The sequence below is a fragment of the Polypterus senegalus genome, chromosome 9 (genome assembly GCF_016835505.1).
Source record: "Polypterus senegalus isolate Bchr_013 chromosome 9, ASM1683550v1, whole genome shotgun sequence".
Taxonomy (NCBI): Eukaryota; Metazoa; Chordata; class Cladistia; order Polypteriformes; family Polypteridae; genus Polypterus; species Polypterus senegalus.
In genome coordinates this window covers 7,403,716-7,427,154 of record NC_053162.1, presented here as the reverse complement: position 1 = coordinate 7,427,154, position 23,439 = coordinate 7,403,716, and the positions used below count along the sequence as shown (strand labels likewise).

Genomic DNA, 23,439 nt, shown 5'->3' with positions numbered 1-23,439 from the left:
TGGTGTCAGTAGTGGGATTTGAACTCAAGACCTCAGGGTTTCAAATCCAAAACCTGTCACCACTGCGCCACGCTGCCTCATTTTTACGGGGCGTCTCACTCGGAACATTCTGGGGGACCGTAAACAGCTCGGGGGTGGGGGGGGTCTCACAGCCACTTGGCTTCATTTCTGTTGTCGTGTCTTGTATTGGGTGGCTTAGTTGATCGCCATGGGCAATGCCAGGTCTTGTGTACTGTATGGTAGAGTTTAAATATAAAATGGCCCCCTGTGCCGGGTTCTTTCCTGCCTTGCAGAATGTGGCTGGCTGGGATCGGCTCCAGCACCCCTCGAGACCCTGTTTATGTCACAAAACTGGACCCCAAGGTGGCTGAAGTGGTGTGTGTGTGTGTTTGGGGGTCTTCTTCACCCCGAGCTGTGCTTACTAATACCAGTTCTTCCCAGTTTAACATTTCTTCATATTGCTATACAAATTGTGTTAAAAATCGATACAAGTCCGAAAGTCGGAATAGTTCACCATCTAAAGTGGATTTGCCAGAAAATAAATAATAATAAACATGAAAACAAAACAAAAACAAAAATTCTTTGGCAATATAAAAAGCTACATGGACACTAAAAACATTCAACATGAATGCTTGCCGGAATCTGCTACTGTGTCTAAATACACAACGAGCCTCCTGAGCCGGGCACAGTGCCACACACAACACACGGGCGCCAACTGCACCCCGGAGAAGGCGATCAGCTCTCGGAGACACGAATTCATGTGCTGCCATCAGCCCGTCACGACGTTATTTACAGTACTCGGTGGCGTCAAAGGGGACTCCGCTGCGAAAAGGACAGCCAGGCGTTAACATGTGTGTGTGTGTGTGTATCACGGGCGTGAGCTCTAAACCACCAGGCTACCAAACGGGCACTGGAGAGCGATGGCGGGGTGTTGGGGCTTGGTGGGCCTCAGACATGTCAATGTTAGGCGCTGCAAGCACTTCACTTATTGGTGGGCACCTCAGGCCGCTCTGTGTTTAACTTGCGGTACCCTGGTGAAGGCCACGCCCACCTCACTGATAGGTTCAAATAGATGAGGTCATGTGACAAGAATACATCCAATTTGTTACTTTTTTTGTATTTTTTTTTTTGTAATTCTGAAGGGGAAATTGTCCTTTTAACCTGACCTTTGGAGGGGTGCTGGGGTGGGGAGGTGGTCAGCCATTGCCCCCTGCCCCATAGGAGTCATTTTCAGGTTAAAAATGACCTTGCTGAAGTAGGAGTAGCAGTGATGGGGTTTGCACCAGCGCAGTCCTTAGCCACACAGCCACCACTCCACCCTACATGTTGTGAGTGCCATGGAGGACAGATGGGCATCCTGGCTGAGTGGTGCCATGACTTCTTGCCAAGATGGAAGATGCCAGGGCATGGTTCGAGCCAAAAGCCAGAGTCCAGGAGCAGTTCCATCCCCCATATGTTAGGTGGAGGCGTCCCACCACAGGGGCTCATGGGAAATGGAGACCCAAGGGTGGTGCCAAGGTGGGGATTGGGTTCACCGCCCAATTTGGACTGGAAACCCGATTTAGACAACACACGCGTAGCAAAGGTTGTCCATTTTTATTTCCGTTATCGCTTTACGATATTCTTTTCCGATGTGTTTTTACAACTTTGATGAGTATAAAATGGCAGCTTTTTTGTTTCTGGTTTCTGACAGTAGGAGAATTGTTGGCCGTGTTTTGTGAATATGAAATCTTTTGCCTTCCATCTGAAACACCCAACTTCAGAAAGGAAAAAAACGTTCGTCCAGTCGATTGCTGACAGAAGAGATAAACAGCCTCATTCAGTGCGGAGGACGCACAAAGCCAACCACTTCTTTATTACCAACAAACTATTTCCACACGTTACCTCATGATAGGAACAGAATTACAATTACATTATTAAAACAATCGATTTTACACTAACTTAATAACAGTGTCGCGCATGGGCAGGTGCTGTAAAACAGAGCAGCGTAAATGACGCATTCTCAAGCATGTGTTGTCAAAAATCAGGCTTCTGGTTCAAATCAGGTAGTGACTTAGAGGTGGGGGGTGGTGGGGGGGGTGTTGGGGGACAACCCTGATTCTCAAACAAACAGGAAGTGCTCCCCACAGGTCATGCCAGGTCACTGGAAGCCATCATAAAAGGAACCAGTGGGCGACACTCAACAAGAGGCCGTTGATTGTAGGTAGTTGGGGCAGGTTGCTTTGCCATGTTTAGTGATTAATAATTGTGTAATAAAATCCTTTATTTGAACTGTGTTGGGTGATATTGTGTCTGAAGTTTGGCACCACCTTGTGGTCACACTGTGAATGCACTCTATCTTACACTTAGGTTAGATGCCAACTTGTGGTCACACTGTGAATGCTCTCTATCTTATACTGACATTTGGCACCATCTCGTGGTTAGATGCCACCTTGTGGTCACACTATATCTTACACTTAGGTTAGATGCCACCTTGTGGTCACACTGTATCTTATACTGAGGTTAGATGCCACCTTGTGGTCACACTGTAAATGCACTATATCTTTCTTTGAGGTTAGATGCCACCTTGTGGTCACACTGTATCTTATACTGAGGTTTAGCACCACCTTGTGGTCACACTGTAAATGCACTGTATCTTAGAGTTTGTCCTTAATGTTCGTATTTCTAAATTGTGTCCCAGCCTGATTTAATTTCGTGAACTGGCTGTATTAACACTTGGACGATGTTGATGAAATCCTACAGCGCTGAAGTGAAGTAACGGCCAGACAAGGAAACACATTACGACTCGAGTGTCACATTTTAGTAAGCACACTAACATGCAAATTAACGTGACTCAGACAACGGTGGCACCTTTTAGGCTCTTATTTTATTTTTGTTTTGCGTTCCCCAGGTTTAGGTTCTAGGAGACTGGTGACAGCTTGAGGCCTAAGGTGGCGTTATGGCTTGGAAAAGGCCCACACACACACACACACGACAGAAAGCGTCCATTAAATGGTCATCAGCTGATGTAGCGGCTCGCGCTGAGCGGAAGTGCGTACTGTCGATGAAGCACGCGAGGAGAAGGACTTGTTTTACACGTTGAGAATAAATAATGTTAAGAAGGTAAAATGGCCGCCTCGGATGTTGACGTGTGAATGCAGTTTTTCTGTCTTGTGTTTGTAACAGCGGCCTAAAGATTTTGGGATTAACTACCAACATTATTTTTTTTTAAAGGGCCCACACAGGAAGTTCTTTAGCTTCTCGTTACTCCGTCACGTCATTTAATTCTCTCTCGTCATTTTCCTTCCATGAGTCAGTGAAGTTTAAATAAGTACAGACCACCCCAAAGACTAACTAAGAAGGCATCCAAGGTACTTGGCAGCAAATTAGACCCCCCACCCAAAAAAATCAAGAGAGTCGCTTCACGGCCGCCTGATGTTTTGTCGCCGCACACTTCAGTGCGGCCTTCCTGGTGATGGCGGGGCGGGCTTTTGGAAAGAAAAAAAAAAAAAATTTGAATAAATTAAAGTATATTTTGCTTTCTCCGTTTTGTTTTTTGTTTTTTTTTTTCCTTTGACTTTTTCTTCTTCAAAAAGCTTAAACAAACAAACAAACAAACAAGGTGGTGAAAGGAATTCGGCGAATGTCCTGTTTTGGTGGTCTTGAGGGAAATTGTTTTGTCTTTTCTTTTTTTTTTCCTGGACGGTTTGGATGTGGCCTGCTGACGCTGATGGCAGCTTTCCTTCTGAAAGAGGAGACGTTTGAGCAGAAACGGGAGGAAGAGGAGAACAAAAAAAAAAAATAAAAATAAAAATAAAAATATATATCCGTATGTTACTGGTGGGCCGATGTGTGCTTGACAGGCGAAGAGCGCGGGAATCTCACGAGGCTCCTCAGGCCATACTGCTGGTAGAGCAGGGCGTGCTTTGGGTGCTCCCGATGCTGTGGTTGGCGCTGCTGTTTTCCGATGCAGGAGGATTGGAAAGAACGGGCTTGGCCTTGGCTGCGGACCCTAATCACCCAAAAACAAAAAACACAAAATGAAGAGTCAAAAACAGTTAGCAAGCTTCACAGCCATCTCACCACCCCCAAAAAACCCACCAAGAGGTGCAGGCAGGGTCTTCTCCCCCACCACCAGCACCAGCACACAGTCCAAGATGTGAAGGTCAGGTGGACTGGCGATGCTGGGCCCTGCTGAGTTTGGTGGACGAACCCGCACCCGTAAAAAGGGGCATTGATCCTGTCTTGTGCTCCTCACTGTCTGAGATGGGCTCCAGCTTCTTTGTGACCCCCAGCTCTGCACTAGTGGGCTTAGCAAATGGAAGGAAGAATGGATGGATGGAGGGGTGGATGGGTGGGTGGATTGCCTTACTTGTTGCTAATTACATTTTCTGCTCCATTACTGGTACAATCAGGATGTTTCGGTCTACGTCTTCTGTTTAAATACCTGCAGTCACTGAGGCCTACTGGCATACAGAAGTCTTTCTACCAGCCGTCCTTTCATTTTTAAAACCGTCGAGTCTCGTCTGCCGAAATCCAGTTGTGCTTTTTATCTTTTGATTCTTAAAGCTGTTTAGGCAGAAAGAGGTCATCCACCTGCAGCTGAGCACATACAGGCCCACCCAGGAATAAAGCTTGGGCTGCTGCTGGAAGAGCTGGTGATGGTGGGGTGAGGCCAGCAGGGGGCATTTATCCTGTGGTCTGAATGTAAATCCCAGTGCCCCCAGTGTAGTGGCGGGGACACTGGGCTGGCAAAATGGCACCTCGTAAAACCGAGGTCCCAAATCTCTGTGGTCATAAAAAAAATGTCCCCATGTTTGAGAGTTTTCATCCTAGCTGCCATTTGACCCACAGTTCCAGGTTAGTCAAGGTGTGTGTGTGTGTGTATTTATGCATATATATATTTATTTACTTAAATAGCTTTATATAGTGCCTTTCACATCTATCTGTCTACCTTCTTATCATATAGTACCTTTCCTATCTATCTATCTATTACATAGTGTCTTTCACTCTATCTATATCTCTATTATATAGTACCTTTTATATTTATCTATCTATCTATTTTATAGTCCCTTTTATATCATCTATCTATATAGTGCCTTTCATATCTATCAATCTGTCTATCTATATAGTGCCTTTCACATTTATCTATCTATCTATCATATAGTGCCTTTCACTCTATTTATCTATTATATACTGCCTTTTATATCTATCTGTTATATAGCGCCTTTCACATTTATCTTCTGTCTATGTATCTACTTTGATGGGAGTCCATCTTGTAGAAGCTTTATCTCTGCTGGATGAGGTGTTGGCGCTCACCCTGTGGTCTGAATGTGGCACCCCATACTCCAGTGCAGTGACGGGGACACTGTGTTGTAAAAATGGCGCCGTCCTTCAGATGAGACATAGAACCGAAGTCCTGACTGTCTGGGGTCATAATAGATCCTTGGGCATCACTAAGAGCAGGGTGTATCCCAATAAGGCGCCAGGTCGCCAGTCAGGTGTCTTTGTTTTGATGGTCACAAGCCTTCTTATACTTAATATCTTCATCACTTCTACAAAACAATCCATTTATCCATCTTCCTAACCCACTAATGGAGGGAAGAACTGCAGGACAGCTGGAGGTTACCCAGCAAGCAAGAACAATAATGTTCTATAACAGCATCGTCATAATGACTGCCCTCAATATCGTCCATCCATTTATCTATTCATATTTTTTCCACTGTAAGCACAATGATAATAAAAATAACAAAACTAATCTATCCATCGTCATTTCCCGGTTATCCAGGGTAGTGTTGAGGACAGCAGGAGCCAAACCCAGCAAGCATCGGGCACAAGACAGGAACAGCACCTGGAGAGGGTGCCAGTCCACACAAACACTCACAGCACACGCTCACTCACACACACAAACACACACAAGTTAGCAATAACACCCGCGTACTTAAATGTCATTTTTTTACCTGTACCCACAAACTTCAAATATTCTCACTTTTCTTTTTTTTCCTATTCATTATTTCATTCTTAGAGTCACAATAACATTTTTGTTAAAGAAATGCCACAGTGGCATGATTTTGTACTCTTTATTAAATCAGTTGCCAGGACGGTATCCCTTCGTTTAGTATCAGACTGATTACAGTTATTTTATTTGAATGTTAAATGCCAACCATTGAAGATCTTTAAGAAAAACAATACCATACTCCAAATTAAAAACCAAAGGCCGGAGTCATTCATTGTTTGGTTACAAGGTGATAAATAATTTATTTTCCTCCAGAAACTGTTTCTTTAATTCTAAATAGAAATACAGGTAGTGATACTTTTTCTTCTGCTTTTTTTTGCGAGCAAATTTAGTGAGCTTAAAAACGAAAGGATAAACCTTTAATCCAAACTGTACATGCAGGAGTTACTTTGGGCCAGCAGGTGGCATCACAGTTTTCTATTCATAGAACCCGCCGGGTCCTGAAATACGAGGCTCATGTTTGTAAAATTCTTTAGTTGTCGTGAACAAGCGACACGCACCTCACTGGGACCACGAAAAACAAAAGAGCACGAAAACACAGAAAACACAAGGCAACTTTTTATTACACTCGTCTGCATATCTCATGCATTTAAAAGTTTGAAATTAAACCTAAAAGACATTTAACGCAAACGGCTGTTTTAGAGTTCTTACCGTATTAACACGCCACTGAGCGCCGTAATGGTGGCTCATCTGTGCTTTGGGGCGTAATATTCAGTATAATTCTGTTAGGATTTATGTTTTAAATTCACTTTATGTGCGTTTATGTGCATTCTTTAGATAAATCACTAGATTATTTAAGTGAATTTAAATCTAGCATTGTCGGAAGTTTTCTTTCCTTTCTTTAAAAATGTTCTTCTTGATTAGTCATTATGGGTGCGTGTATATATTTACGTATCTATGTATTTATTTATTGAAATAGCCTAATAAAGTGTCTTATCTATCTATCTGTCTATTATATAATGCCTTTCATATTTATCTATTACACATATAGTGCCTTCTGTCTATCTATAATATAGTGCCTTTCCTATCTATGTATTGTATAGTGCTTTTCACTTTGTTATTTATATATAGTGCCTTCTATCTATCTATTATATAGTGCCTTTCACTCTATTATATAGTGTCTTTCATATCTGCCTATCTATCTATTATATAGTGCCTTTCACTCTATTATATATAGTACCTTTTATCTATCTATTATATAGTGCCTTTCACTCTATTATATGTAGTACCTTGTATCTATTATATAGTGTCTTTCATATCTATTAAATATATAGTGCCTTCTCCCTATATATTATATAGTGCCTTTTAACTAGCTTTTATATAGTGCCTTTCATATCTTGTCTTAAGGAATTGTTCTGTTCTGTGTATTGTATTGTATTGACCCCCTACTTTTGACACCCACTGCACGCCCAACCTACCTGGAAAGGGGTCTCTCTTTGAACTGCCTTTCCCGAGGTTTCTTCCATTTTTCCCTACAAGGTTTTATTGGGAGTTTTTCCTTGTCTTCTCAGAGAGTCAAGGCTGGGGGGCTGTCAAAAGGCAGGGGCTGTTAAAGCCCATTGCGGCACTTCCTGTGTGATTTTGGGCTATACAAAAATAAACTGTATTGTATTGTATTGTATTGTATATCTGCCTATCTATCTATTATATAGTGCCTTTCATTCTATTATATATAGTACCTTTTATCTATCTATTATATAGTGCCTTTCACTCTATTATATATAGTACCTTTTATCTATCTATTATATAGTGCCTTTCACTCTATTGTTTATATATAGTACCTTGTATCTATTATATAGTGTCTTTCATATCTATTAAATATATAGTGCCTTCTCCCTATATATTATATAGTGACTTTTAACTAGCTTTTATATAGTGCCTTTCATATCTATCTATCTATCTATTATATAGTGCCTTGCTTTTTTTTTTTTGTTATTGCAGAACTCCAGCTTACGCGCTGCCGTTTTCGAGCTCTGGTAGCCTGCTGCCGTTATTCTAATGGACCCTGGGATTGCCCGGCCACTGATGTCATCCACGTCACCATATAAAGGTTGACATTGAGATTCCAATGGTGAGGGTTTTACTGTGGTGTATTTCTGGTATATAAGAAGACTTCACTTTGATTTAAGGGTCTGTAATGGCGGTCCGGTGTTTAAGTTTTGCCGACAGACTAAGTTGATTTCCATACATTAATGTGTTTGGCTGATGCCTTTATTTTAAGGCGACTTATGACATTTGAGACACAGTTGATTCATTTTCTTTTCTTTTTTTTTTTTTTTTTAATTCAAGCACACGGTCTCACCAGTTTGCCATTTTGTCAATCCTGACCACAGGACTATAAATTAAGAAGTGATCTCCTTAAAATCTTTTTGATTTCTTCTAAACATCTATGAGGTCAGAAAGAGATAAAACCCAGACATGTTCTTCTGTCTCCTTCTTCTCAAATGTTTTCCCTGAGACAAAAAAATAAAATAAAAAGACCTACAAAGACCCACAGTGGGCTCAGATTTTCCAATGAGTGTCTTTTTTCTTTTTTGCAGTTTGAAAGTGTTTGCGTTGTGTGCTCAGAGCCATACGTTGGTAATCCTAGCGAAGTGTTTTATCACCACAAACTGCAGTCTGATCGAGAATATCAGCTGCTCTGATAGACGCTGCGATGCCCCAATTAGATCAAACTCTTTCTAGAAGGAGAGCGTGGAACATGGGGTAGGACATTCGGACTTTAAACCCCAAGGCTCCGGGTTCAAATCCCACTGCTGTGACCACAAGCAAGGCATGTCATCGGCCTGTGATCCAACTGGGAAAAACAAAAGAAATGAAACTAAATGTGCGTATCTCAGAAATGTCGTAAGTCACCTCGGATAAAGGCATCGGCCAAATAATTAGAAAATGTGAAGTCTTCAAAGCGATTAAAACAAGACTAGGACGAGATCTCACAGAACAGAACGTACTGCTCAAAGCTGGGCTGATTTTACCTCAGCTTCCCATAAGGAATTTTAAGAGAAACACCCGCGACAAAGTTGCACGAAACATCAACGAGAACCGATCCGCTAAGTCGCATCAGCCCTCAAAACTCTGCGCGGTGAGATTCTTCCCGGGGGTGTCCGGTAACTTTGCAATTCCCTTTATGTTTTACGTAATGCGTTTCGGCCCGCGGGTTCCTTCTAACGTCTACCCCCCCTAATCCCCCCCCATCCCTGCTTCCTCCGCCGTTCACTTACCCGTGTGAGTGTAGATGAACCAGAGCGCCCCCGTCAGCACAGCTCCAATCAGAAACGCACCAAAGGCTATGCCGAGTGCGGCCGACATGTCCAGTCCATGAATGTCACCTGTGGAAACGGAGACAAGGCTCAGTCAGTCAGGGGCTTATCACACTCACCTGCTGGAAACTGTAACAGCGACAGAAACAGGACAAGAAAGTCCACCGGGGGACACTTTATAGTCAGCAGTAAAGCTAAAAATACGCTAGATTTTAAAACTGCATTTCGAGTTGCAGATTTATCACTCGGTGACCTTACATCCAATCACACAGACATTTTGTCATTTTGATTTGCGCCCTACCTCCACCATAACCTCTCATCTGTGGAGCAGGAGCGAAAGCTTTAGACTCGTCAACAATTTCAATCTCCGGTTTTTGACGGATCTCAACGTTTTAGGGTCCCCTGATACTATAGGGTTGCCAGATTAGAAAATTAGAAATACAGGACACTCTTAAAATCTCTCTCTATATTACAATATAGATAAATGTATACATGCCCCCTATGCACCCAGACCAACACATTATATAAAAGTAGAGACATAAGTTAAAAAACATAAAGCAAGGATTTCAAAGGGTTATTAGGAAAATAAAAGTAAAATCATTTGAAAATATTTACAGTCGTATGAAAGAGTTTGTGAACCCCTCTCAGCCTGTATAATAATCGACTCTCCTTACAACAAACAAGATACCAGATAGATAGATAGATAGATAGATAGATAGATAGATAGATAGATAGATTTTAATTGTAGTATAGTAGGCAGGATAAGATAGATAGATAGATAGATAGATAGATAGATAGATAGATAGATAGATAGATAGATACTTTATTAATCCCAAGGGGAAATTCACATAATCCAGCAGCAGTATACTGATACAAAGAAACAATATTAAATTAAATAGTAATAAAAATGAAAAGAATTAAAATAAAATTAATGTTCGCATTTACTCCCCCAGTGGTGTGTCTTTCATTTTCTAGGATCATCTGAGCACTGCTGTGTTTTCTGAACAAAGAATTTTAGTGACGCAGTATTTAGTTGAATGAAATTAAATCAAATGTGAAGAACTGGCTGTGCACAAATGGGGTCCCCTTGTCATTGTGCTGATTTGAATGCCTGTCACTGCTCAATGCTGATTACTTGGTTGGATGAGCTCATTAAGCCTTGAACTTCACAGACAGGAGTGTCCAATCATGAGTGGTCAAAGGTATTTAAGGTGGTCAATTGCAAGTTGTGCTTCCTTCCCTTTGACTCTCCTCTGAAGAGTGACAGACAGCATGGGATCCTCAAAGCAACTCTCAGAAGATCTGAAAACAGAGATTGTTGAGTCTCCTGGTTTAGAGGAAGGCTACAAAAAGCCATCTCAGAGGTTTAAACTGTCAGTTTCAACTGTAAGGAATGGAATCAGGAAATGGAAGGCCACAGGCACAGTTGCTGTTAAACCAACACAGCAGGTCTGGCAGGCCAAGAAAAATACAGGAGCGGCATATGAGCAGGATTGTGAGAATGGTGACAGACAACCACAGATCACCTCCAAAGACCTGCAAGAACATCTCACTGCAGATGGTGTATCTGTACATCGTTCTACAATTCAGCGCAATTTGCACAAAGAACATCTGTATGGCAGGGTGATGAGTAAGAAGCCCTTTCTGCACTCACACCACAAACAGAGTCGCTTGTTGTATGCAAATGCTCATTTAGACAAGCCAGATTCATTTTGGAACAAAGTGCTTTGGACTGATGAGACAAAAATGGAGTTATTTGGTCATAACAAAAAGCGCTTTGCATGGCGGAAGAAGAACACCGCATTCCAAGAAAAACACCTGCTGTCAAATTTGGTGGAGGTCCCATCATGCTGTGGGGCTGTGTGGCCAGTTCAGAGACTGGGGCCCTTGTTAAAGTCGAGGGTCCGATGAATTCAACCCAATATCAACAAATTCTTCAGGATAATGTTCAAGCATCAGTCACAAAGTTGAAGTTAGGCAGAGGTTGGATACTCCAACAAGACAATGAGCCAAAACACAGTTGGAAATCTACAAAGGCATTCATGCAGAGGGAGAAGTACAATGTTCTGGAATGGCCGTCACAGTCCTCTGACTTGAATATCATCGACAATCTATGGGATGATTTGAAGCAGGCTGTCCATCAAATTGAACTGAACTGGAGAGATTTTGTATGAAGAATGGCCAGAAATACCAACATCAGAGTCAAGACACTCATCACAGGCTACAGGAGGCGTCAAGAGGCTGTTAGATTTGAAAAGGAGGCTCAACTAAGTATTGATGTCATATCTCTGTTGTGGTGCCCACATTTATGCACCTGTCTAATTTTGTGATGATGCACATTGCATATTTTCTGTTAGTCCAATAAACTTAATGTCACTGCTGACATCCTAATGTTTCCATAAGGCATGTCGTATATTAAAAGGAAGTTGCTACTTTGAAAGCTCAGCCAATGATGAACAAAAATCCAAAGAATTAAGAGGGCTTCCCAAACTTTTTCATATGACTGTACAACAGAGAAATATTATTATTATTATTTAATACATGCAGTTTGAAAAAAAGTGGGCCTTGGCAAGTAGTACTTTGTTGACACCGTTTGTTGACACCGTTTGTTGACACCGTTTGTTGACGCCGTATGTCGCAATGCTGATAAGAACTGCACAGCAGCGCGGCTGGTGAGTAAAACGGTAAGACAGTCGCCGTCCTCAGCCAAGCAGAGCAACTGAACAAGCTGCAAACAGGCAGCAAACACTCGTTTTCTCGTTACATTTGGGTTATTTTCATTAAGAGAATCTGAGAAAAGAAAGTATAATTACTTATAAAGTTACGACGAAGTACCGTAAGAAGGTATATTTGTATTACGAAATTTGAAAATGAACTAAATACGGGACATTTGGGTGTGCCTGAAAGGTCAGTATGGGACAGGGGACAAAATTATCAAAAATGGGACATGTCCCGTATATAAGGGACGTCTGGCAACCCTACCTGATACCAAAAACATTGATATCTCAATGATGGGTCTGTGTGTCTGTCTGGATGTCTCTCAGTTTTTTTTAGGAGGGTCTAGAGCTAAAACGGCTGGACGGAAAAATGCCAAGCTCGAAACTTAAGCCTGCTATGAGATGACGACGTGTCGATTAGTTTTTGAGCCAAATTGTGTGAGAGAAAGAGGCACTCGAGAGGAACCCCCAAATACCGTAATTCTGCAATGACTTGTGAATTCTTCTCGTCAATTACTATTGTTTTATGATCAGAAAGATCAGAGCGGTAAATGATCACTGAAATGTTAGAGAAGAGTTTGGGTAACTTGGCTCATACGGCTCAAAGCCTACTGACGCTCACGACTGAATTTATTATTCTTAATCAACATTGATAAGGAGGCGCATGAGACGTTGGGTATCAAACTAAAGGAGGTGGCGGTTCAGGGTGTGGTGTGTAGATGGGTGCAGAATTGGCTCAGACACAGCAAGCAAAGGGTGATCAGCAGGGGTCAGTGCTGGGGCTGCTGCTATTTTTAATATCTAGTAATGGTTTGGATCACAGCATCATCAGCAAAGTCAAGATCCATGAATCTTTCTTCACCAACAGATGCCCCACAGCCACTGGACCCCACGACTCTACCCAACACCCAGTGCATGCCAGCATTGAACAGAGTAGGAGCAGAACACACCGTGACGAACCTCAGAATCAACTGGGAAAAACACAAAGGGTCTGCCTCCACTCAGTCAATGGAGGCTCTGATTGGGCGCTCGAGAGTCTGAGTGAGGGGTCCGAGTGTCTGAGCCTGCGAGGGTCCTGATAAAAGCCAAAGATCCAGGCCTTTAATGACCTCGTGGGCTCGGCCATCAGCAGTGTGTCTGTCTGCACAGAGAGTGTTGACCTTGTCGAGAGGTTTACTTACCTTGGCGGTGACATTCATGTGACTCTTCCTGTGAAGTCAGTAGATGGATTGGGAGAACATGGGGGGTCATGAGGTCGCTCAAAAGGGGTGTGTGACGCTCCAATATCTACAAAAGGACGAAGGTCCAAGTCTTTAGAGTCCTGGTGCTCCCTGCTTGTGAGACATGGACGCTATCCACTGACCTGAGATGAAGACTGGACTCCTGTGTCTCTTTGGAGAATCCCTGGGTATACCCGCTGGTTTGACTTTGTGCTGCTCATGGAGTCCTAAATGAGGCACATGACCTGCATTGTGAGGGAGCGTCAGTTACGGCACTACGGCCATGTGGCGCATTTCCCCGAGGCTGATCCAGCTCGTAAGATCATCATTGTTAGGGACTTAGGTGGTTGGACCAGGCCAAAGAGTCGCCCACGTAACACCTGGCTGCGGCAGATAGAGGGTCATTTCCGGAGGGTAGGACTGGACTGTATGTCTGCCTGACGGGTTGCAAAGCGGGATCCCGAGTTGTTTCGTTGTGTGGTGGGTTTTGGCAACGCAATGTACCAGTGCAGGCCCCCCAACTTGACTTGACTTGTTTGGATAGGATTAGAAATAACAGCCTGGTTATGATTGCAGATGATATCAAGATAGGTGGGATCTGTTGAATTGTCACAGCAGACAGGCTTGGGCAGAATTGTGGCAGATGAAATTTAATGTCAGTAAATGTAAAGAATTACACATAGGAAGTAAAAATGTGAGGTTTGAATACACAATGGGCGGTGGGAAAATCGAGAGTCCACCTCATGAGAAGGATTTAGGAGTCATAATGGACGCCACAATAAAAGAAACAAATAACCTTCTTCTAACGGTGTGAATCTTAATTTCTCCCTGGGGAAAAGCAGCCCTGGATTAACCATTAAGCAAAAAACAAAAAAAAAGCACCAAAGGAAAGGGGGCGCCACTGAGTTTCTCCTCCCCAAGTCCTTCACTACCCCATTCGACTTTAACTGAGTTTGTTGTTGTTTTCCTTGCCTGCCATCAGATGTGGAGCACAGAATTCTGGGCCCCTACCCTAACACTACGATGCCCATGCCTGCCGTGTTTGACTTTACTCTGCACTGCTAAAATCAGAGAGTTGCTTACTTTAAAACGTTTGCTGTTAGGGTGTCGTCAGAGACCACATTTGCTCCCATGCCATGGCATGAGAGTTTCGCTTTCGTCGAGTATAAAAACAGCGGGCTTGTTCTGGGTTCACCGACAAAAGCGCGATAGACATATGAGCGCCGACAAACCCGCTAACTGGTTTTCGACAAATGCGCGCCGACAGAATCGCCACGACAAAATCGCGAGAGAGGCCAAGAGAGTGGGACACGTACGTGCGCATTATGTACTGTCAGGGATGCCAGGGGCAACGACCCGGCCGGGACGCCATGAGGGACCGGAAGAGGGTCAGAGCCCACCCTGGATCACGTGGGGGCTGCCTTCCTGTTTGCTCTCGGGCGCCACGGGTACAGGGCATGGAAGCTCCACCCTGTAGGGGCCCGTGGTCACCGCCAGGAGGCGCCCCAATGCCTTGGGGACCTGTTACCCCAGCACTTCCGCCACACCAGGAAGTGCTGGGGGGAAGATTTAGGACGGCACCCGGAGAGCAGCCGGGAGGACAGCCGGGACTTCCGCCACGCTGGGGCGTGGCCAAGGGAGGAATGCCGGGAAGACCTGGGGCTGATCCGGGGACTGTTTAAAAGGGGCTGTCTCCATTCATTCAGCGCTAGAGTCGGGTGGAAGAAGGACTAGGCAAGAGAGGAGAGTGGAGGCGGCCCGAGAAGAAGGCATTTGTGGCCACGACTGAGTGAGAGTTGGGGTTTGTGCACTAAGGAACTGGGTCTGAGTGACCATATTTGTAAATGATTGTGTAAATAAACGTGTGGTGGTGAATTACAACATGTCTGCCTGGCTGTGTCCGGGTCGTTTCCACAGTACACATTATGTGCTAGGTTATAACTGTTATAACTGCTGATGGCATGCCACAAACAAATAACTCAGTCGAGGGTTGGCATAACGCGTCGTATACAAAGCGGAATCACCAGCAGTCAGGCAGCCAGCAAGTCTAAATACGCTCAACAATCAAGACGTCTTACTGCAATTCTTCCTACATATGCAGGGCGTGATCTTCAGGACTATCTGCGTGCCGTGTCTCATAATATTGACTTCTAAAATAAACATTATTATATATGCTTTAAACTAGCAATTCATATTTCATGAAGCTTTCGCGATTTTGTCTGCACGATTTTGTCAGCGCGATTTTGACGCTGCGTTTTAATCGACACTATTTTGTTGCCGCTCATATGTCTATTGCGCAAATGTCGGGTCACACTTGTTCTTGTGTGCATTTGTATAACCGATCTGTGTAACCAACCCCGTCACCTTTAAGCTCTTTATTTTATTACTTCTTTTACTGATTTGTCACGTAAGCAAGGTACGTTTTAATCTCTTATTTCACTTTCGGCACTGCAATGGAAGCTCTAAGTCACCTTTCTTGGGCTGTGCTTAGGGCATCAGTTGGGCTTAATCTGGGCCGGTGGGTAAAATTTTTTGAATTTATTGGATTATTTATTGTTGATTTTGTGACCCTTTTATCCTCAGTTCACGGATTATTTCATTTATTTATTTACTTGATGAAGCGCTGCACTGTTTGCACCCCTTGTTTGACTTTATTTGTATACTAACGTTGTAGCGCCTGTGTAGTAGTGAAACAGGACTTTTTAAAACTTTAAAAATCAATTTAAATTAAAAAATAATAATAATTTGAATTGAGAAGAATTTATATTGATAGCTTTCATATCCGAGGGCCTCTTGATATCTAATATTTTTGGTTTCGCTATCGGTGTGAGAATGTAGCTATGATCTCTTTGCCAAAAATGTAAAAAGTTGCCAAGGTATCTCTGGTAAGTATGCTCTGTCGTCAAACTTTGGCACTAAATCTGATCGTGTTCAGATCTGACGGGAGAGCGTCCCCCACGTGGCCGTGATATCTCTGGTAATCAGCAGCTACCCTCTAAAACATGCGTAGCTGGGATCTCTGTCTCTCAAAAACGTCAAACGTTACTCCTTAACAATCTGTAGATGATAATGTTTGCTGAACAAACAGGTATCGCTAGCTAAGTGGAGGCAAGTTGTGCTCCAACACATGGCACAATGTAGAGCGACTTGAACGGAGGCTGGCGTGTGAGTGAGTGAGTGAGTGAGTGAGTGAGGAGGGTCCCGCCCCGCTCCCTACTCCCGAGGTCCCGCCTCCCCCTCCCCTCAGCCCACAGCTTGTCTGTTAGATTTGTGTGACTAAATCGGTGCCGCAACTGAATTGTAATACTTAGCGTGATGAGAGAAGTCGCAAAATCAACCAGAATATTCAGGCAAATTCTAGAAAAAACACCCGATCTACATCCGTTAAGTAGTCTTCTCGTTTGCTAACTAAGCGGAGGTAAGATACGCCCAGAAGCTGGCTCGTGAATAAGGAGGGTCCCACCCCACAACAGCCCGTAGCCTCTGTCTCGGATTGGAGCCAACAAATCGCTCCTGCAAGCAAACTCTGATTCTTAGCGCGATGAGAGAAGTCGCAAAATCAACTGGAATGTTCAAGCAAATTCTAGAAAAAAAACCTGATCTAAATACGTTAAGTAGTTCTCTCGCTCGCTAGCTAAGTGGAGGTAAGGTACACACTTCAAAGATGGCACGTGAATGAGGAGGGTCCCGTCCCCCCTTCCCACTGCCCATTGAATCTCCCTCGGATTTGCAAAAATAAATCAGTACCGCAAGCAAACTATGATACTTAACACGGTGAGAAAAGTTGCATTCAAGCAAATTATAGAAATTAAGCCGATCTCAATCCGTTAAGTAGTCCTCTCATGAAAAGCAGACAGACAGACAGACAGACAGACAGAGAAACGTTGGATTTGATATTTATATAGAGACGAAGGCACCAATGCTTACTCTGTGTGCGTCCCAATCATTTGCCTGGCTCATCCTCGGGTCCGTTATCTGGGGTTCAAACGGTTGCCAAGGAGAGTGGTGCCAACCATCACAGGCTGGCTTGAAGGAGTGGTGGCAGATCACGTGGTCCCAGATCCCCAGTTGAAGTTTCGAGTTGTCTTTGAAGGGGAAGATAACGTTTTATGAATGGCAAGAAATTTTCAACCCAGAAGGAACATCAAACCACGTGCCGTAGGAACTGCCAGATCACAGCGCCATCCCCACATCACTACAATGGTGGGTCACGTTCTCGTAGTCGTTGGCTTGTTGTTTTTGGTTTTTTTGATCGCCTGATGTTCGCTTCTGCAAAAACCAGACCTCGTAATGGAATAAACATTTGATGCTGGTTTCTAGGAAGCAACAACATTCCTTCCTAGCATTCACCTCAACTCTTGTTTATCCACCCGAGAAAAACATGTTTGTGCAGAGGAGCACACTTGTCGATTTCCTTTGATCACCCCAAGCGCACACTTCGAGGAAGCGGGTTGTTAATTCACAGAGATGAGGGCATCCTGTCCACATCCCCCAGGACCGGCAGTAATTAAAAAAAAGTAACACCTTTGCCGAAAGTTTCTCTTTCCTGCTTTCAGGATGAACTCAGAGGGCCTTTGGTTTTCCTCAAGGCATCTGTAGCACTGAGCTTTGGACGCTCCTGACTTTAACCTCCCTTTGTTTCTGGCTGGGCATCCAGTAATTGAGCTCATAATATGGGGGGCACATGTCAGGCAGGCAGGCAAAAAAATTCCACGTCCAATGTGAAACGTTCCATTATTTGTTTTTATTTCTTTTCATATCAGCAAAACTTTGGAATAAAAAACTGTTTTCTCCTGTATAAAGTGCCCACCGTAATGGCACATCTGTCCTTGATTGACCCCTCTGACCCACAGTTTAAAATTACAAATCACACAATTCAGATTTGTGATTAAAGAGCACAGTGCAGACTTTCACTGAAGGGGATCTGCAGACATTTTGATCACACAGTAGACCCCCACTTCAAGGTGCCATGAAGTTTGTGTGGCACAGCAATGACAGGTCTATTAAAGCCGCCATCATATTTAGGACTTTGTCACATGTCCCTCATATGCAATGACTGCCTGAAGTCAGCGATTCACAGACATCACCAGGAGCTGAGGGTCTTGTCTGGTGAGGGTCTGCCAAGCCTCTCATGTAGCCATCTTCAGCTCCTGCTTGTTTCGGGGGGGCTTGTCCCCTTCAGTTTTCTCTTCAGCATATGGAAGGCCTGCTCAGTTGGATTTAAACTGGGTGACTGACTTGGCCATTCAAGAATTTTCCATATTTTAGCTTTGTGTGGCCTCAACAGTGTGTTTGATTAACTATCTTGTTGTAGGATGAAGTGCCGTCCACTGAGTTTGGAGGCATTTACTGAACTCGAGAAGATCAGATGTTTCTTCACACCTCAGAATTCATTGTGCCAATGAAGAGAAGTGTGCCAGGACCTGTGGCAGCAATTCACGGCCAAGCCATAACACCCCCAGCACTGCCATGCTTAACAGATGAGGTGGTCTGCTTTGCAGTTCCTTGTCATCTCCACACTTTGCTCTCACCATCACTCTGAAGAGGTTCATCTATGTCTCGTCTCTCCACAAGACCTTCATCCAGAATTCTGCGGGCTCTTTGAAGTCATCTGGCCACCTTGTTTTTGTGGTCTCCATCTTGCAGTGTGGCCTCTGCGTTTCTGTTCATGAAGTCTTCTGCTGATAGTCGTCTCTGACGCACACACGCACAGCGGTCCGCCTGTTTCTGAACTGTCAGACAGGCATGTGGGGCTTTTTCTTGACCATAATGAGGATTCTTCTGTCTTCGTCAGTGGAGGTCTTCCTCGGCCTACCGGTCCCTTTGTGATTACTGAGCCCACCAGTGCGTTGTTTCTTCTTCATGATATTCCAGTTACTTTCAGTCATTCTAAGGTCTTACTGGTGTGTCAGATGGTTTTACTCTCGTGTTTCAGCCTCATGATGGCTTCTTTGACTTTCACTGGCACAGCTCTTGTCCTCATGTTGATCAATGGCAGCTACAGACTCCAAAGGGGCGAAGTGAGCCGAGGTGTCTTATGAAGCCATGAAACCCACCTGAGGAATCATAAAACACCTGGGATGCCAATTGTCACAAACATTATGGTGCCCTGAAATGGGGGGCTGTGTAGAATAAGTGCAGTGGAATGAAAAACTCGTTGAACGGCACTTGATTCTCCAACGAGATAATGAGCCAAACACACTGCTGAGGCCACACAGGAGTTTATCAAAGCTACAAAATGGAAAATTCTTGAATTGCCAAGCCAGTCACCTGATTTCAGTCTAATTGAGCAGGCCGTCCATATGCTGAGGAGAAAACTTAAGGGGACAAACAGGAGCTGAAGATGGCTGCATAAGAGGCTTGGCAGACCCTCACCAGACAAGACCCTCAGCACCTGGTGGTGTCCATGAATGGCAGACTTCAAGCAGTCACTGCATGTGAGGGATATGTGACAAAGTCCTAAATATGGCAATGGCTTTAATAGACCTGCCATTATGGTGCCCTGAAATGGGGGGACCGTGTAAAAGAAGTGTGGCACCCGAGTATATGCAAATCCCCTCAAATGAAAGTCTGCAATGTGCACTTTAATCGCAAGTCTGAATTGTTTGTAATTTTAAACTGTGGAGCTGAGGGGGGAAAAAAAATCAAATAAAAATGCGTCTTTGTCCCAAACATTATGGAGGGCGCTGTATATGTGCTTTGAGGCCACTTTTCTATTTTTAAGTCCCTGCAACCTCATTTTAAAAATTGGTGCTGGAATGTTGTCCCGATGGAAAACTGCTTTCCAAATATTTTAATGGCAACTCGTCTCGTTTGAAATCACCGTCATAGATTCACAAATTCTCAATTTAGCAGAACGTAAATAACACAATGACAGAGGGGATTTATGATACAAACGGTTCCATTTTTTCTTTTGCTTTTCCAATTGGAGGACAGGCGGGTCAGGTGACTTGCTCAGGGTCACCCGGTGGTGTCAGCAGTGGGATTTGAAGCCACAACCTCAGGGTTTGAGTTCCAAAGCCTTAACCGCTACACTACACCACACTGCCTGCCACTTTAACATCAGTGGAAATTCTGGTAGACTTTAGGATGCCACCAAGCACTAATTCACCAATTCCACAAAGCCATGACGCTCTTTCTTTTCTTTCCACCTCCAGTCAAGTGTTTTCTGGGTCCTCCAGCATAAAAGGAGCCTGCTGCCTACCAACTCGGACACCCTGAGGGGCCCGGCGTGACTTCTGGGTTTTTTGAAAACCAAGGGCAGTCCTGCCTCAACAGTGCCCTCTTGTGACACTCAGGGACCCTGACAGGATTACTAAAACTTCTGGACTGCAATTCCCATGAAACCCGTCACCAACTTGTCCAACTCCTCATGCTGTCTGCAGGCCGGGTGAGAGTTTGAATAACTCCAGCGTGTTCTGGGTTTGTTAAGGTTTCTCCTTCCAGGTGGACATCAAGGAGGCATCCAAATCAATTACCCAAACACAATCTTGACATTCAGAAGCAACGTTTCTTACGGTCTCGGCCCAAAATGATAAAATCTGGACTTACAACGAGTCCCACCTTTTTAGATCTCGCACTCTTATGCATGTGATCTGTGTTCCAAAACACGGCCCAGCAGTGGCACGGCCTAGCCTGGCACCCACGCTAAGTACACAGACACGGCACGTCTGGCCATTTCACTTATTGGCATGGAAGAATGAAAACAGACATGCGTTTATTGTGCTATCCAGAACGAGGGCTGAAGCTGAGCAAACAGGAAAAAGGAAATGGGACGCCAGGTGGGAGGAAACCAGTCAGCGTGCAGTTGCCCCCAGAAGGAAGGAAGTGAAGGACTGCAGGAGAAACATCCATGCCCCACCTTGTAATAATCACCATGAGGTATCCTTGAAGAAGAAAAAAAAAAGGATCAAAACAGGAAGGAACCACCGCTGCCGTGGCGAGGATGAAGCGAGGCCAAAGGAGATGAATTCAATAAAAAAAATAAGCGTGCCTGTGTCTGGGGGTCCTTATAGAAATCGCTCGTCACGGGGAGCCACCGATGCATTAAGTTGACGGCGTATTCTTCAGGCTTGGGAAGCAATGGGCGCAGGTCCTTTTGTGCAGCACCATCCCCGTCTTGAGATGTTCACTGAATGCCAACTGAACTGATCTTCTGCTGAGGTGCAGCACTTGAGGAACTCGCTTAACTCTTTCAAGGCAACAGGAGGGGATGACGGTGGTAATCAACTGTAAACGGTGACAAAATGCACCGTTACGTTTTAGTTTTTTTGCCAGAAGGAAAGTTAGTTTTGTTGGTTTGACCGAGATTCCCTGCACTTGTGTGAGCAGCAAAGAGCAAACGACAGCAAAAATGGCATCGGCATCAGGCGAGAGATCGAAACGAACGCGTACAGCAAAACGGTTTGCAAATAATCGCGGAATTGGACTCTGAATTATCGGACTCGCAAGTGATCTGAATACCGAGATTGAAAAAAATGAGAGGGTGGCACCGGCATCAGCTGAACACAATGTTCACCTGAGAAGACCACCCGCTTATGACTGCCAATGCTACCCACCCCTTACCGCCACGCGAATGACAGCACAGCAGTCAGCCAGTCTTGCTCACACATTTCTGCCAATTGTCGTGCCACCTGTGAGCGGCTCGATCTACAAGAGATGGCGAACGGGCGGGCCACAGCACACAGCAGCAGACGTTTAATTGCAAATTTTGAGCAAAACCGTTGCTTTGTGTGCTTTTCAGAAAACCACATTTTTTGGAAAGAAATATTCAGCCCTCGAAGAGTTTAAATCAGGGCGGTGGAGGAAGCTTCCAGTGGAGACGTTTTTATAAATGCCCCCAAATTTGTGAAGATTTACTGCAACAGTCACCCAAGTCGTCCCATGTGTGGATGGTTTACACAGATGGACATTCTGGTGTTAGCAGAGGCTACAGACAAAGACCCCCTCGATTTACCCCTCTGTGCCACCGTTTAAAATCACCAATCAGACTTGTCATTAAAGTGCACATTGCAGACTTTCATTTAAGGGGATTTGCAGACATTTTGGTCAGCACACTTTTTTGACACGGTCCGTCCGTCCCCCCACTTAAGGGCACCATAATGTTTTTGGAACAGTCGCCATCGCAAGTGTCTGTGATTACTTAGGTGGGTTTCTTGCGATGGTAGCATATGGGAGATGGATGATGTTGGGGGACGCAGGCCTGATTAGGGTGGACGTCACCTGTTACTGAACTGGAGAGCAGAGGTTGGGGTCTACGTCACTTGTGAGAGGAAGCACCAGGCTCACTGCAAGAGCACTATTTAAAATTGCCTACAACTCCCAGCATCCTCGGCAGTATAACACTATTAGGCAGATAATGTTTAAGACACAGCCATGGCAGGTTGATTGTCACATATCCCTTCCATGCTTGAAGTCTGCGATTCTTAAACGTCACTATCTCTGGTGCAGCCATCTTCAGCTCCTGCTTGTTTCGGGGGTACGGTTGGGTCTTGTCCCCTAAAGTTTGGAAGGCCTGGTGAATTGGATTGAAATCGGGTGCCTGGCTTGGGCATTCAAGCAATGAAACCCAGGTGATTAGGTTTGTCCCCAATAAACAACTGCACTGCAGTTCAAAAGCAGACGTGGTGCACAGTTAGGACCACCAGTAGGAGAGACAGGCCGAGTGTAAGCAGCAGGTGTGGCATCCAATTCAGTCCCCCTTGTCAAAGGCAAACATGTCAATTGAACCTCGAAATTGGTGACGTTTCACGCATCGGGCCTTGCACAGAAACCAAACCTGGACCTCGACCTTCTCTATGGATCACTGCAAGGTCCAAATTCCATTCTCTTAAAAAACAATAAATAAATAATTTGCCTTTATGAACACAAGGAAGCCACCACATTGATCATTTCGGTGGCTCTTTTTCACGTTTTTTGATTCTTTTGTTATCATAGAACCGGAGCACCGACAAATAAATGGCAGCACACTGCAAGACCCCTGATTGCACCACAACGCACCTCACTCGGTTTTAACGAATCACAATGCAGCCTTCCTCTTTGTCGCATCCCCCATGTTGGGGACCCCTGCACTAGACGGTGCACTGCAAAATTTTGCGCTGAATATGCAGAGGTCAATGTCGATGTCGACACACATTTCAGCCTCTTTTAAATGCCACACGGTTAAGAACCTACACCGATGGCCAGGATCCGTATGCTGGGGACTTCAAATTAAATCACTTTTAATTTTTAAATTTCTGCTTTAATGT

General features: G+C 44.4%; 1 protein-coding gene across 2 annotated transcripts in view; it reads right to left on the bottom strand.

Moving 5' to 3' along the window:
- Positions 1 to 470: 470 nt before the first annotated feature.
- eng (endoglin) overlaps positions 471 to 23,439 on the bottom strand; it is a 157,704-nt gene continuing 134,735 nt past the window's right edge. For both annotated transcript variants that reach the window (XM_039762653.1, XM_039762651.1), the window contains exons 11-13: positions 9,217 to 9,324; positions 2,566 to 3,991; positions 471 to 2,361 (exon numbers count right to left, since the gene is read on the bottom strand). In XM_039762653.1, the coding sequence (XP_039618587.1) occupies positions 3,873 to 3,991; positions 9,217 to 9,324 (227 nt within the window). In that variant the 3' untranslated portion in view covers positions 471 to 2,361; positions 2,566 to 3,872. The remainder of the gene's footprint in view (positions 2,362 to 2,565; positions 3,992 to 9,216; positions 9,325 to 23,439) is intronic.